At 46.2% G+C, this 15,341-nt stretch overlaps 1 protein-coding gene across 1 annotated transcript; it reads left to right on the top strand.

Annotated features, from left to right (window-relative positions):
* The first annotated feature begins 6,760 nt into the window (after positions 1-6,760).
* Positions 6,761-14,820, top strand: IGFBP3 (insulin like growth factor binding protein 3). The gene is made up of 5 exons (XM_023517887.1): positions 6,761-7,291; positions 10,322-10,548; positions 11,071-11,190; positions 12,226-12,367; positions 13,346-14,820. Exons 1-4 carry the CDS (start codon positions 6,883-6,885, stop codon positions 12,349-12,351), a joined length of 882 nt encoding a protein of 293 aa, XP_023373655.1. The 5' UTR covers positions 6,761-6,882; the 3' UTR covers positions 12,352-12,367; positions 13,346-14,820.
* The last annotated feature ends 521 nt before the right edge of the window (positions 14,821-15,341 follow it).

Consider the following 15,341-nt stretch of genomic DNA (forward strand, 5'->3'; position numbering starts at 1 on the left):
ATACTTTACTAAGGAGAATATTCTTTAACAACATCCAGGTAAATACAAAAGACAGAGAGTCTTCATCTTTTTATGGCAGAATAGTATTCCATGGCATGTGTGGGTGCAGGCCTGCGTGCATGTGCATACCACGGTTTATTAATGCATCCACGTGTTGACAGCCACTTGGTTTATTACCACATCTTTGTCATTGTCAATTGAGCTGCCATAAACATTCAAGTGCAAATATCCTTGTGATAAAATGATGTATTTTTTTCTTCTGAGTAGATACCTAGTAATGGGATTATGGGATCAAATGGAAAGTCTGCTTTTAGCTCTTTGAGGATTCTCCATACTTCTTTCCAAATAGGCTGTACTAGTTTGCAATCCCACCAACACTGTATAAGTGTTCCCTTCTCCCTGCACCCACCCTAGCATCTAAACATCAAGTTCAGCAATATATAAAAAGAATAATAGAATAATACATCTTGATAAAGGTGGGGGGATCAGCCTATCTCAGAAATGTAAGAGAAGTGTAACATTTGAAAAAATCAATCTATGTAACTTGCCAAATTACTAGCCTAAGAAAGCAAAACTATATGATCTTTGTAATCTATTCAGTAGGAGCATTTGACACAGTCCAATATTCATTTCTAATAAAAAGCTCTTTCTAGAAGGACAGAAAAAGGAATTTTTAGCAGAAATGAATATTGGAGATTTTCTAATTGTGCTAAATGTTATCTGTGGAAAACCTACAGCTAATATCATGCTTGATAATAAAAGACTAAATGCTTTCTCTCCTAAGATCAGAAACAAAACAAAGAGTCTTCTTCACCATTCCTACTAAGCATTGCATTGTACTAGAAGTCTAGCAAGTGCAGTAAGGCATCCAGTTGGAAAGAAAGAAGTAAAACTGTCTCTATTCACCAATGACATAATCCACAGTAAAATACGAGAACTAATCAGTGAGTTTTGCATGTTTTCATGGCAACAAGATCAGTATCCCATAATTAGTTGTGCTCCTACATACTAGCAACGCAAACTCAGAAATCTAAATCTTCAAAAAATACCATTAACAATAGCCCTCAAAACTATGATATGCGTAGGCACATGCTGAAAAAAATATTTCTGAGAGAAATTTAAGAAGCCCTAAATAAATAAATACATGTCATGCTATGGTTTTGAATACTCAGTACTGTTAAGAAGTAAAGTCTCTCCAAATTAATTTCTAGAATCAGCATGATGCGAATCAAAATTCCAGTATTCCTTTGTGTAGAAATCGAAAAATTAATTCTAAACCTCATGTGGAAATTTGAAGACTTTAAAGAGCCCAAACCCACTTTGATAAATAAGAACAAATGTGGAATAGCACCACTTGATTTTAAGACTGATAATAAAGCTACAGTAATGAAAACTATGATATTGCTGTAAAGACAGATATTTCATAAATGCATAACAAATAGATTAAAACAGGGTAGAATAGAATAGAATATAAAAAGCACGATTCATAAAAAAAGATGAATCAAAATTAAAATATGCACTTTTTAAAAGATCTTACTAAAAATTGGGGCAGGGAAAAAATATATGCAATTCATACAAGTAGTAAAATAGGACTTGTGTCCAAATGTATAAAAATTCTCAAAATTCAATAAGAAAACAAATGGCCCAATTTTTACAATGGACAAAATGTGAATAGATATTTCACTAAAATGATACACAGATAAAAAATTAACACATGAGGAATGGCTGTTCAACATCCTTTGTCATTAGGTCAATGATGAATTAAAACTAAGATGAGATACCATTACCCACTTAAGAAAGTGCATAAAATTAAAAAAGACTTCCCATACCAAGTTTTGGCAAGAATGCGGAAGAACTAGAACCCTCATGTCCTGCTAGTGGGAGTGTAGAATGGTACAGCACCTTCGGGCATTTTTTAAAACATCAAATAAATCCATAAAATAATCCAGACATTCCACCAGTGACGTATTTACTCAAGAGAACTGAAAGCATACATCTACAGAAAGACTTCTATACATTTTAATTTTAAAACAGTAATTAAAAGCCAAAAGAAAACCTGTAAACAATACAAATGTCCATTAACACATGAATGGATGACCTATGATATATCCTTAGGATAGAATTCAACTCAACAAAACGGAGTGAACAAAACGGATTAATGCATGCCACAGCAAAGATGGGTCTCAAAATCTTGAGTAAAAGAAATCAGGTGAAAAATAGTACATGTCATATGATCCCATTTATGAATATATAAAATTCTAGAAGATACAAACTAATCTAGAGCAACAGAAAAGAGATCAGCGGGTGCGTGGGGGGAGGCGGGGAATGGAGGAAAGGAGAGGTCAAGATCACAAAGAGTCAAGATGTTTTTGAGTATGATGGAAATGTTCATTATATGGTGGTGATTTCATGAGTATATACATATATCAAAAGTGACCAATCAAACTGTACACTTCAAATCTGTGTCGTCTATTGTATGTTAATCATACCTCATAAAAAAAGAAAAATGGGGGAGGCACCGGGCAATGTGTGGATTATGGCCTAGGAAATCCAGCATGGGTGAAAGAGGGATTGCCCACATCTCCAGTGAAAGAGATAACAGCACCCTCGGGGCCCCTCTAGCCATGAGAGGAGAGCCAGTGGGTGTCTCCTCCTCCCTACCTGGCCTTGCAAAGCTGTATGAAAATCTGGAAATAAAACCATTGCTGTCCCTAGGGAGAGGCACAAGGTTGGCATTGATGCCAGAAGCAAACAAGTTAAACAAAAAATGTCCCCCCAGATCTTTCCAGCTCCTGTCTAAGATTTCGGGGGGGGGGGCACTTTTTGTTTAAGTTGCTTGCCTCTGGCAACAATGTCAATCTTGTGCCTTCCCCTAGGGAAAGCAATGGTTTTATTGATCAAAGACCACATTATACTCATGGCCACTTTGAAGGTGAAATCAGTTGTAAGCATGTTGACGTTTGCACTAAAAAGACAAGAGAAAAGGCCATGGACCGGGGGTGGGGGTGGGGTGGGGGGGGAGGCATCACTGTACCGAATAGAAACCTTCCTTCCACAGCATGGGGTCCCAGCTGGGCCTTCATTCCATTCAGAACGCATCCAAGCTCTTTCTCTGGAAAACTTTTATCCATCTCCAAATTGTCCTACAAAACACAGCACTTATCTGAGGCTACGGAGAAAGTTCATTTTATCAGTTTGCCTCCTCATCTCTTCTAAATCCCAGAATCCTATTTCCCAAAACACACATGCAATGCTCATACTGTCCCTTCTCAGCTCCCTCCATCCCTCCAGACACACAGTGACTACTACACCTTGTTCCTCCTGCCTACCTCCCTCAGATGGACTGTCCCACATCATTTATGACTCAAAAATGCCACCCTTTTTAGGAAGCTTTTCCCGATGACATGGGCATGGCCATTCCCCTGGGTTATAATCAACCTCAGTAAACCCTGCTGTTTTTAGCATATTCACACTCCCCACCACTGTTTGCTGTCTGGTGAGTCTCTCCAGCTGACACATGGAGATGTCAGTGACCGTTTGTGGACTAAGTGGACAGATGAGAGCACACTCGTGTTATCTGTGGGTGACAGTCACTTTCAGTATGGTAGCCACAGGGAAGTTGGCAGCCAAGGATTTCTAATGCATCCACAAGCCCAGTGTACATAATTCCAAGAGGCTCAGTAGACAATCTTGTGGAGGGAAAATTAGGTTCCCTGTCCCCACCCATACCTGCCCTAGGAGATGACAGTGAAGGTTTAGCTGCATACCCCAGAGCCCTGGAAACTGGGTCCCCACCATCACTTGTCTCTAGGAGTTTGGCCCTTTCTGTTCCGGGTCTAGTGGTGGTCAGTAAACATGACAGCCATACTCCCCGAGAGTGGGGCCTTGGAGAAACAGTGTTCACCCTCAGCAGGGCCTAAGAAGAGACACCCTAGGGTACTTTGTCTAGCCAAGGCCTGAGCAGAGAGGTGGGGAAGTCAGCATGGCAGTAAGCAGCAAGGTGCCCCTAAGAATGACTGGTTGAAGTCACCTAGCTTAGATGAGCAGGCTGGCCCCAGGAAATCACTAATTAGACTTTGTTAGTGAAAAAAGGTATATTCTCCTGGCCTGTCTGGATAGTTATATCCTACTTTACAATTACTAGCAATTGTATGCCAAGTACCTTCATGGTGGGGTGGGTGTCTTTTCACCATATACTCTTTTATGTTAATAACAACAAATGCCAGATTACCCGAAAGTTTGACAAAACTGACTTATGCCCATTCATTAAGTTCAGTTCAATTTAAGTGCTTCCTACAACAATCCACAATAATTAAGTTCTGGGGAAGGGGGAGGTTCCCTGTAGTTTCATCAAAAATGGCTAAATAATAAACCACAGTTCGCTCCTCTGTTTAAAGATTTCATGACAAAGGTGATGACTGTCTGTATGAAACGTTATTACTGTAATTTCCTTTGAAAATTGCGACGCAACTTTGAGTTTTTGCACGTGTCCAGCTGTCCTTAAGGTCGGGGCTGGACGCCTGGCGGTTTGGCGCCCCCTAGTCATTCTGCAGAAGCAGCCTCCGTTTCTCAAACTGCAGTGTGAGTTCATGTAATGTCACGTAATGTAAAGTCAAGTTAATGTAAGTTAAAGAAGAGAATCAAGAGCAATGATTTTAAAAAATAATCTTCCAAAAATAAATTCTTTCTGAGCTTCCTCAGATGATCATAAAAACAAGATGATAAAACTGGGTAAAAACTGCTACACCGTCATCAGTCCCAGCTCCGGGTGTAACATAGTACCAACCAGAATGGCAGACCTACGATCTTAAAAATCATTTTTCAGACAGAAACCTGCTCTAATTTCAGAATCAAGGTCTCAAGAACAAATGTAAGCCTGAGGGATCCGTTTTGTTTCCTTCAATTTTCCAGTGAAATCAGAGACCCTGTTCTTGGCTGTTAACACAGAAACTCTAGGGTACAAGGAAGCGATACAGGAGAGGGGACAGCCAGCAACAGTCACCGCAGGGCCACTGCGGGCAGGCCTGAGTGCTCATAAGAAAATGAAGACACTGGACCTTTGCCCAGGTGCCCTCCACTCTTCTTATCTTCGGTCTTTTTCCCCTTATAGAGGCCCGATTATTGTAATTTTATTTTTTTTATTTTATTTTATCTACTACAAGAATAAAGCTGGAACCAAATTGTTCCTCTCATTCTAAGAGGAGGCTATATATTTCTAAAAGGGAGATGAACATGTGCGCGCGTGTGTTTATATGGAGAGGAAAGGAGAGAGCGAAACAGAGAGAATTGGGTGAGAGAGAGACGGTGGATAAAGGCTAACTTCACCCTAGGCTGCGTGGGGAGGGGCGCAGTGGAGAATTGGGCGAGAGGGAGATGGTGGATAAAGGCTAACTTCATCCTAAGGCTGCGTGGGGAGGGGAGCAGTGGAGATTCTGATTTGCTGTTCCTACCACAAACTGCAAGGGGCCCCTCCAAAACACCTACCCCCTCCTAAAGCAAGTATTCAAGTTCAACAATGTCCAGGAAAGTCTCTTCCCGCCGGCATTTCAGCGGTTCCCACCGCTCGCCCACAACCCCTTTGTGGGAAAAAAAAAGCCTTGAAAAAGTTAATTCGCCCTCCAATCCTGGACCACTAGCGTCCTCTGTTGGTCACCGCAGGGAAGGAGCGCGCAGAGAAAGTTGAAGAGACCCGAGTACCACCGGAGAAGGCCGACAGCGACCTCAAGGGCACAGCTGGACTTCAGCTCTACTGCAATGCCTTTCTATCCAGCAGAGAAGTGAGAATCCCAGTCTCTACTACCGCGCATCTGAGGGAATTTAGTACAGGGATCCTAAGTCTCCTTCAAAACAGTGGTAGTGAAAATCACCAAAGTCAGTATCATTTTGTTATTAATATGCCTCAGCAGTGCCGGTTTCATTGTCTTTATTATTCTTTTCTTGTGGATGTAAACAATTTGAAGACACGATCAAGGAGAATACCTAAAACAAGCAGCAGAGCTGCGGTTTAAAGTTATACACACACACACACACACACACACACATATATATATATATGTTTAAAGTCCAGCCTTAAGGACGACGTCGCTGTCAGCCCGCTCTAAACTGGGGGTTGCGGCGGAGTAGCCAGAACGTCTTTACCGCTTTGCGAAGCAAGCGTCAATGGGGACTAGGACTCCGTGCCTATCTGCAGATGCGTATTTGCGGTTCGCTGGGGGTGCTAAAGGCCAGCGGCTGTAAATTAACACCCTCCCCCAACAGCGCCTCGACTTCCGAAGACTTCAGTGGCCATCAGGTATTCTCATTCAGAAATGTTCAAGACTTTCTCTACCCCACGAATTAAACTTTAGAAACTTTTGCAAAGTGCACAAGAATGAGGAGCTTCTTGCCAGTTATCCTAACAGGAGCTCGCCGTAGGGCGACCTCGCCGGGGGCGCGGAGAGGTAAGGGCAGAGGTGCAGAGGAGGTCCGGGGAGCCTAGTTGGCCTGGAGCGACTGGGGTGTCGGGGACGCTGAGGAGGTTTGGGGCCCACAGTGGCCGGGCGGGCTGTTATTCCCAGGGATTGCGAGGTGGCCCAGGCGCCAAGCGTGCGCACGGGAGCAGGTGCCCAGACCCGCGGCGAGCTGGAGGCCAAGACTCGGGCCCCCGCCGCGGGGCCTGCGCCGACCCACCCCGCCCCCCTCCTGGGCGCGCCGTTCCGGGGCGTGTCCTCGGCCGCTGCGGCTCTATATAGCGGCCGGCGCACCCGGGCCGCCCAGATGCGAGCGCGCAGCGAGACAATAAGGACCCGCTGCCTGCCTGGATCCCGCAACCTCGCGCCGAGTGCTGTCGCCCTATTCCTGCGCACCCCAGCCGACCGAGCAGCTGGCCTCCCTGACGGCGCCATGCAACGAGCACGCCTCATGCTCTGGGCCGCGGCGTTGACCGTGCTGGTGCTGCTTCGTGAGCCGCCAGTGGCTCGGGCTGGCGCAGGCTCGGCGGGCGCCGGCCCGGTGGTGCGCTGCGAGCCGTGCGACGCGCGTGCGCTGGCCCAGTGCGTGCCTCCGCCCGCCGCGCCCGCGTGCGCCGAGCTGGTGCGCGAGCCGGGCTGCGGCTGCTGCCTGACGTGCGCGCTGCGAGAAGGCCAGTCGTGCGGCGTCTACACCGAGCGCTGCGGCGCCGGCCTCCGCTGCCAGCCGCCGCAAGGCGACCCGCGCCCGCTGCAGGCGCTGCTGGACGGCCGCGGGCTCTGCGCCAACGCCAGTGCCATGGGCCGCCTGCGCTCCTACCTGCTGCCAGCGCCGCCCGCGCCAGGTGAGCCGCCCGCGCCAGGTGCCCTGCGCACTGCACCCGGGGCTGATGCGAACGGCTGGGGGTCGCTGGGGGTGCTGTTGGGGTGAAACTATTTTTTTCTCGGTCCGAGGGTTGTACCTGGGGAGCCTGAGGCCCAAAAGGTGTAGACGCTTGCTAGAGAAACCCTAAGTAGAACGAGTACTTTGTGGACTGCAAAGCTTTTTCAGTGGCAATCGGTTAAAGGTTTCAGGGACGGGCGAGAAAGCGGTATCCAGGTTAGCTGTCAATGAAAAGATCCTGAACACGGGAGATTCTTTTGCCCTACGCGGGTACGAAAGGTGAACTATATAGTCCGATTTTATGGAACGTGACTTTGGACTCCCGCGAACTAAGGGCGCGCGTCAGTCCCAAGGGTGCTTGGTGTGGGTATTGGGAACGCAGTACGGTGACCAAGGGGCGGATTTGGACCTGGGAAGGTGGGCAGGGACCTTGTCTTTAGAAATGCTAACATTTGCACAACCTTTGATTTGCAATGCAGTGTCATGTCCTGGTATGTCAAAAACAAGGTGGATTTGGGGTTTGGTATCTTTTACACTTAGAAAACCTGAAGTTCAGAAAGAAGCAAATTTTCAAGGTCACCTAGAGGCAGAAATAAACTGTAGGTTTAAACCCTGTGTGGCCACTTTCCTACCATCCCATTTACATTACGCTGCACCTCTTCGGATCCCAAACAAATGCCCAGGTGCCTGGGGGTTCAGAGAATGTGGACGGAGTGGATTTCAATTACAGGAATATGAGTTGGAATCAGTTCTGGGACTATTTCCCCTCTTAATCTGAAATGGGAAGAGTGAGGAGCAGTAAAAAAGAAGCCCCAGAAGAAGAAAAATGCAAACATTTGGCAGAGTCACCTCTTCTGGCTCAGCCACTGTCAGGCAGGTGCAGTTCTGGTAAGGCATCGCGTTGTTCCCTTAAAAAAGAAGTTCCCATGGATTTGGCAGCTGTTCCTCTTTCAGGCATGCTTAGCCAGCCTCAGTTATACAAGAAAAGTCCCTGCCCTACACAGCTGAAGGCTGGGAGAATTCTCCCGACTCTAGTCCCCCTCCGCGGACAGATAGCACTGAGCCAGCCCCCCGTCCAAGCCTGGCAGGATGGACAGTCCTGGATAACTTACATAGCTGCAGAATTCCAACCCTGGTGAACTTACGTCCTTGCTAGGCAAGGCTGACTTCATTCTGAGAAACACCAGATTAATGGAAAGGGAAGATTCTAATTGCCTGAAACATGCAGGGACTCCAGTTGATTGTTAGAATCACTGGAGGCATTTGTCTCTCCAGGCAAAGTTACGTTGTTTGCTAAGTGTGTCTGTTGTTGTTCTAGTACATTTTGGGGTGTTTAAAAGGTGATCTTGGAAAATATTCATAATATTATGATAACCACCGTAGTAGTTCAGTAGTATGGGTTGATGTGAGTTATTATAAAATTACAAAACAATCTAAGTGACTTCTAAAATTCATTTGAGAAAAATAGGCAAATTTTTATGATCGTAAAAAGTCATAGTTATCTGTTCCTTAAATAGAACTGTGTTTTCTTCATGCCCTAGTCTGCAGTCCAGGCATTAAGAAGAAACCAAGCAAGTTTAAGAAATTACTCAGGTTTCTTTGAAAAAGAAAAGGAAAAGACTAGGATTAAAGGAAATTGAAACCAAGTTCTGTCACTTAGGGGCATACTTTGCCAGGCTCTGGGATAGACCCTGGGAATTTGCACTCCCCAAGGCACAAAACCCCTTAGGAAACGTTGCACCTTGACTTCAGTGGGCTCTTTGGTGGGTAAAGAAACTGAGACCCAGAGAGGAGAGGGATTTCCCAAGGCTGGGTGAGTGACCCTTCCAGTGTGCACTTCCAGAACAGAGGAAGGCATTTGCGCCAAATAATTTCAACCCTCTGGTATCTATCTAGAATAGGTTTAGGACCAAAAGGGTGACATAACACCTCTGCTAAGGGTAGACATTAAGACTCTGCCTTTCGGAGTAAAGGAATCCCTTGACAGTCACTTTCAGACTTAAGCCAAAGTCACTGGGAGGTCTGAGTGCCCCAGGAGCATCTTCCATAAATGTAGCCTTTGATTCCTATAGGGGTCCTTCATCCATCTCCGAAAAGAAGTGAAGTGAGAATCCTGGCCATACATCAAACCACAAATTTAGTCATATACTTAAAATCCCAACTAAACTCCATTCCAAGGATCAGGCTGTCTGCACATAGCACTTTTGATTATAAATGAGGATCTGCTGGAAGGCGCTTTCCTTCTCCCCACCCCGACCCAGGGAATGAAAGTGCTTGGCACTTAGAAGCCTGAGCACTGAGTGGAAGTTCAGCGCTCCTGTGCTGACTGGGGGTGAGGAGGACTCACCCAGGAGGGGTCCCCCAGGATGCATAAGGTCTTTGTGGACCTTGAGTTTTAGAGATGTAACAAGAGACCTCAAAGACAAGCCACCGGCACACCCACTGCAGATTGGAATTCAGATTCCCCATCCGAGCCTGACGCCAAGCTCACAGGCAGCCTTTACCCCTGGTAGCATGGCCACGCTGGCCAACCATGAGCCAATGCTGGAATTCCCAGGAGTGCTTATTAAAACCCACACTGCCACAGCCACTCCAGTGTTGGTGGGGAAGATGTGCATTTTTTCCAATTTCCTGGGGCTGTCGCTGCTCCCACAGGTGGGAGGATCTCCTGCAAGATCTCCTGCAACACCTCCCTGGCTCAGGTCCACCCCTGCCAGTGTGGGGTAAACCACCTATAGAGAGGAACTTGGTGAGCATCTTTCTGCCTTCTTCATTTGCAGCTACTTAGGGAAAGCACATGTCAGATTGATTTTAAACAGATGAGCTCTTGAGATATAGGAGCTGCCATGTGCAGGGAGCACTATGGACTAACACTTCATCAAAGTGACTATGCTATGTCCATGCGACTTGGTTGCAGTATTAAGATTTGGGGAAAGGCTGTTGTTAGATGTCAATAACTCTTAATGTCTTTGCCTCCCTTGCGCTTTTCAAGGAAACGCCAGTGAGTCAGAGGAAGACCGCAGTGCTACCAGTGTGGAGAGCCAGGCTGTCCCCAGCACACACCGCATGTCTGATTCCAAGTTCCACCCCATCCATGCCAAGATGGATGTCATCAAGAAAGGGCATGCCAAAGACAGCCAGCGCTACAAGGTCGACTACGAGTCTCAGAGCACAGACACCCAGAACTTCTCCTCTGAGTCTAAGCGAGAGACAGAATATGTGAGAGCCTTTCCTTTTGCCAAAGGAGGAGGGTGGGACCCACCATGCCTGGGTACTCAGGGCCTCTGAAGAACACTCTTTACACAACAAGCCCCAGTGGTCCCGTTTGCCCTCTCTGCCTCAAATCTTTCCTCTCCCTCCTTACATAAAGAATATTGACCCTTTCCTATCTCAGATAATCTCAGGAGGACCAAACTGAAATAACACTTGTAAAAGCAAATGGGGTATCAGAAAGACCTCGGCAGATAAAGTAAAATATTCTCTTAGAGAGAGTTATAGATTGACCTACTGTTGGCCCTGTGCCAGCTTCTGTGCCTCACCCTGGGAAGAGCCTGAGGAGAACAGGAGCAGGAGATGGCATCCATGTGGGATTTTCCTGCTAAATCAGGCAAAAGACATTTGAGGAACATACGTATTGCAGGTCCCACTTGTGATAGCTGTGTGGCCCTGTGGGATTTTTGAAAACGTGCATTCCAGAGAAATAACCCTGACTCTGTTGTTCCCCAACTTCCTAATCCCTAGGGTCCTTGCCGCAGAGAAATGGAGGACACACTGAATCACCTGAAGTTCCTCAATGTGCTAAGTCCCAGGGGCGTTCACATCCCCAACTGCGACAAGAAGGGATTTTATAAGAAAAAGCAGGTGAGTGAGGTCAAGTGTTTCTTTCTCTCCCACTGTCCAGTGACACCAGGAGAAATTAGCCTCTGACCTCGGACTCTGAGCCCACATGGCACCGGGGCTGGGACCAAGGGCTACTTTGACTTGTTGCTCCAAGTCAAAGTGATGCTAGATGGGCACCCAACCCCAGTGCCCGTGTACCACCCATCCCCTCCCGCCCTTTCAGCAGCTCAGCCACAGAACACATGCAGTGCCATCCGTGGAGTTCATCATGAACCACGGGAGGACACACCCACACTTCTGTTAGTGCTGCATCATGGAATGGCCCTTCAGATGACTATTGTAGCACATTTCTGAGAAGTGAGGTGTGAGGTCACGTAACAGAAAGCTTACTTGAGATCGTATATTGATCCCTTTTCACACCGAGGCCGCCTTGATAGTGACAAGCAGTTGTAGTTACATTAAGCCATAATCCATATGCCTCTGTAGAGTGTGCATTATGGTGGCAGCATTTCCGTTGGCTGTAAAATTGAAAAATTTGTACCAAGATTTCTGTAGACTTAGTCTTAGAAGACCTAAGTAATAAATGCCGGCCCCAGGGTGACCCTGTTCCCGGGTTTGCAGTGGGCGTCACCCGTCCCAGAGCCTGAGTCTTCCTCTATAGCTGTTGTTCTCTTTGGCCTCTTAATCACACCAGCATTTTCTACCATACATGCAACAGATTCACCCTGACACGGTGCCATGAGTCCCAGGGCAGAGAGAACATTCTCATTTCCTCATTTGGCAGATAAGCCTGAGGCTCACCAGGGTCTGTAGGGTCTGATATCCACCTTAGACTTTTAGAGGCATAAAACTGCCCCACCCCAGCTTAGAAAAGTAAACATCTGCACACATGTGCGTACCGACACCCACGCTGCTGCCTAGGCCCACGTGTGGCTCTCAAGTAGCCTTGGCTGTGATTTCTGGGAAAACCATGTTGCCATCTTCCCTGGTGCCCAAACTGCCCCTGGGCCAGGGGATGTTTTTTCACTTCTGGGTCTTCTGTTTTCTGTCCCACAGTGCCGCCCTTCCAAAGGCAGAAAGCGGGGCTTCTGCTGGTGCGTGGATAAGTACGGACAGCCGCTCCCGGGCTACGATGCCAAGGGGAAGGAGGACGTGCACTGCTACAGCATGCAGAGCAAATAGACGCCGGCTGTGTGACGTAAGCCCTCCGCAGGGAACTGTGTCGGGATCCAGGGCCTCAGTGTCACTAGCCTTGGGGGCTCCATAGACTGAGGATTTCTTGGAGGCTGGACGTGGCCACTGGCCCTTTCCCACCCTTGCTGACCCAGGAGCTGCATTCCAGGCCCAGAGAGAGAAAAGCAAACAGACTCTTCAGAAGGATATAGGGAGAGGGAGTCCCCACCAACCCAACCAAACAGACGCAGGCAAAGAGGCTGGACCAGCAGAGAGACACTCTGCTTTATTTCAAAGCACTTACAAGACCTGAGCTTACAATACACTCCCAGACAATTTTCAAAGTTAAGCTTTTCCTATGTAACTCAGATGGTTCATTTATCTTCCCAGGGAAACCGTTTCAGTCCACAAGAACTTCTTAGGGACACATGTTTCTTAAAGATGTGGATAGGAGACAAATGAAATTGCTGCTCAGTGGACAGAGCGTTAGTCAGAAGATGTGGCTGGTTGGTTTTTTTCTGTAAAATATATTATGATTATTCTGCTAGTCTGTGGCTAATTTTAATAAAAGTTTATTTAAATTTAATACAAAAAATAGAATTTTAAACTATCATTTTGGAGATTATTACCACATTCAGTATTCTTTTTTTCCTTTAATAAATCAAGGAGTTTTGGGGGGGGCAAAGGATGAATATAATTCATCTTCTCAACACAAATTTAGTTTAAGTAGAAGAAATTTTTACTTTTAGCCATAAAGTTTTTTTTTTTCCTTGCAAGTTAGAATAATTCCAATTTTAGGGTAACTCTTTTTGATAGTGAATATGGTGAGACTCTTATAGCATTCTTTGCTTTGTTACAAAGTATAGGTTGTGATCCCAGCCACCACCTACAGGCCCAAGCCCATTTACCTGGGGACTGTGCCTGAGTATCTCAGGGAAGGATCTGAGCCCTTTGGATTTTTGGAGGGATAATTTCAATATATTTCTTTCTCTTTTTGTTTTAGTTAATGTGGAGCTCAAATGCGCCTTATTTTGCACAAAAGACTGCCGAGGACATGATCAGCAGCTGGCTACAGCCTCGATTTATATTTCTTTTTGTGGTGAACTGAATTTTTATTTTTAAACCAAAGTTTAGAGAGAGGTTTTTGAAACGCCTGTGGTTCCTTTAAATGGTAAACTTGAGCATCTTTCTTTCCAGTTTCCTGTAATCAGTGAAAAGCAGTTTGAATTCTCTTGTTGCTTCCTATAAAAATACTGGTAAACTCCAGCACTGCACCTGGACGTCATCCCCTCGTGGGACTCTCACCACATGTTCGCCGGGCAGTGGACCCCGACTTCATGACGTAGGTGGCCATGTTGCCAACATAGAGTCCATGCTTTAGCCCTGCTCTCTGTAAAGTGAACACAGGTCTTAACAAGAATAGGAAACCCCTAAACTCTGACCATCCTGATACCCCTCCTGGAGCTCATAGCCTTCTGTGGTGCCATCTTTGAGGCAAGAGCCTGCGTCCCTCGACCAAGAAGATCATTCATATCTTCCAGTGACCTGTACTGCTTAGGGACTGTTAAATAAGGTGGAGTCTTATTAAAAGAAAAAAAAAATGACCAAGAATGTTTTAGGACCCTCTGGGAACCTATAAAGGCAGGTATTTCTGACCCTCCTTTATCAGGAAGCTTCCCAAAGACATGGCCCTGTGAAAGACCCATGATGGCCTTTGCTGTGGCTCCAAAGGGAAGAGGGATGGGGGGACAGTAAGAGTCAGCCTTCGTGTTCAGAAGCATTATAAATAATGGCACGATTCTTCAGATGACTGCAGAAAATAGTGTTTTGTAGTTCAACCGTTCATGACAAAGTTCATTTTTGAGGATAAGCTTTCTAAAAACAAAGATTTATTTTCATCTCTCACCTTTTCTCCTCCTTGGCACAGTGTAAACAATAATATCTAAACAGGAAAGTTGAATGGCTTGTTGGAGAGCCCATTGAGGATACGGGGAACACATAGGGAGTCACCTGTGTTTGTCGAACTTGGAGTCATTCTCATACTTTTCTTTATAATTCACACATATATGCAGAGAAGATATGTTCTTAATTCATTGTTAACATTGTATACAACATAGCCCAAATATAATAGGATCTATACTAGATATTCCTAGATGAAATCTTAGAGATGCTAGATGACATAACTGTGGCTGCAACGGAAGAAAGGAGCTGGTGCCCGTGGGGCTAGGCTGCTCTCCCAGAAGCCAAACCTGAGGAGGTCTGGAGACGTCAGGCATGGGAGAACTCTGCCTTGTCCTGCTGTGGCCCTCCGTGTGGACACCCACTTCACAGAGCTCTCCTTGAGAACACCAAGGGATCTCAAGACATTCTGCCTACCTATTAGCTTTTCTTTATTTTTTTAAGTTTTTGAAAAAAAAAGTATTTTTGAAAAGTTTGTCTTGCAATGTATTTATAAATAGTAAATAAAGTTTTTACCATAAAAAAAATCTTTCCCCTTATTATTGACAGCCTCTGGGTTTTGTGTCACTAATGAAATAACCCTGAAAGGGCAAAATATTCCAGCTATCGTAGAAAATTTCATAAGTGCTACTATAGTTCCCTGCTTCTATCTCTGGCAAAGAAACACAGGAAGAACACTAGCAAAAATTCCCACAGCCTTTGGTGGCATCCTGGGAAGGCACTGAGTTACATCTGCAAGATGGGCCAGCTTTAGGGGGTTACACTGTGGGCCCCGTTCCCATGGTGGAGGATGGTGGGGGGGCAGGTTTGAGCAACTCAGTAAATGCATCTCTGTGACCATCTGGTCCTCGTCTTTTGGGGGTTGTGTCCCACACTGTCCCAGCTAACACTACTCCGAGGAACCGTCCGTGACCAATCAGCAAGGGTCAGAACAGACAGTCCTGTGCCCGTCCCCTTCTACCCCAGGCCCCTCTGCACTGCTGGGAGAAGGGACGTAGACAAAGGCAGGAGGAAGAAGACCCTGCCGGACCTCTCTACAG

This window comes from Otolemur garnettii, unplaced genomic scaffold, assembly GCF_000181295.1.
Source record: "Otolemur garnettii isolate 467f Iridium unplaced genomic scaffold, OtoGar3 scaffold00123, whole genome shotgun sequence".
Taxonomy (NCBI): Eukaryota; Metazoa; Chordata; class Mammalia; order Primates; family Galagidae; genus Otolemur; species Otolemur garnettii.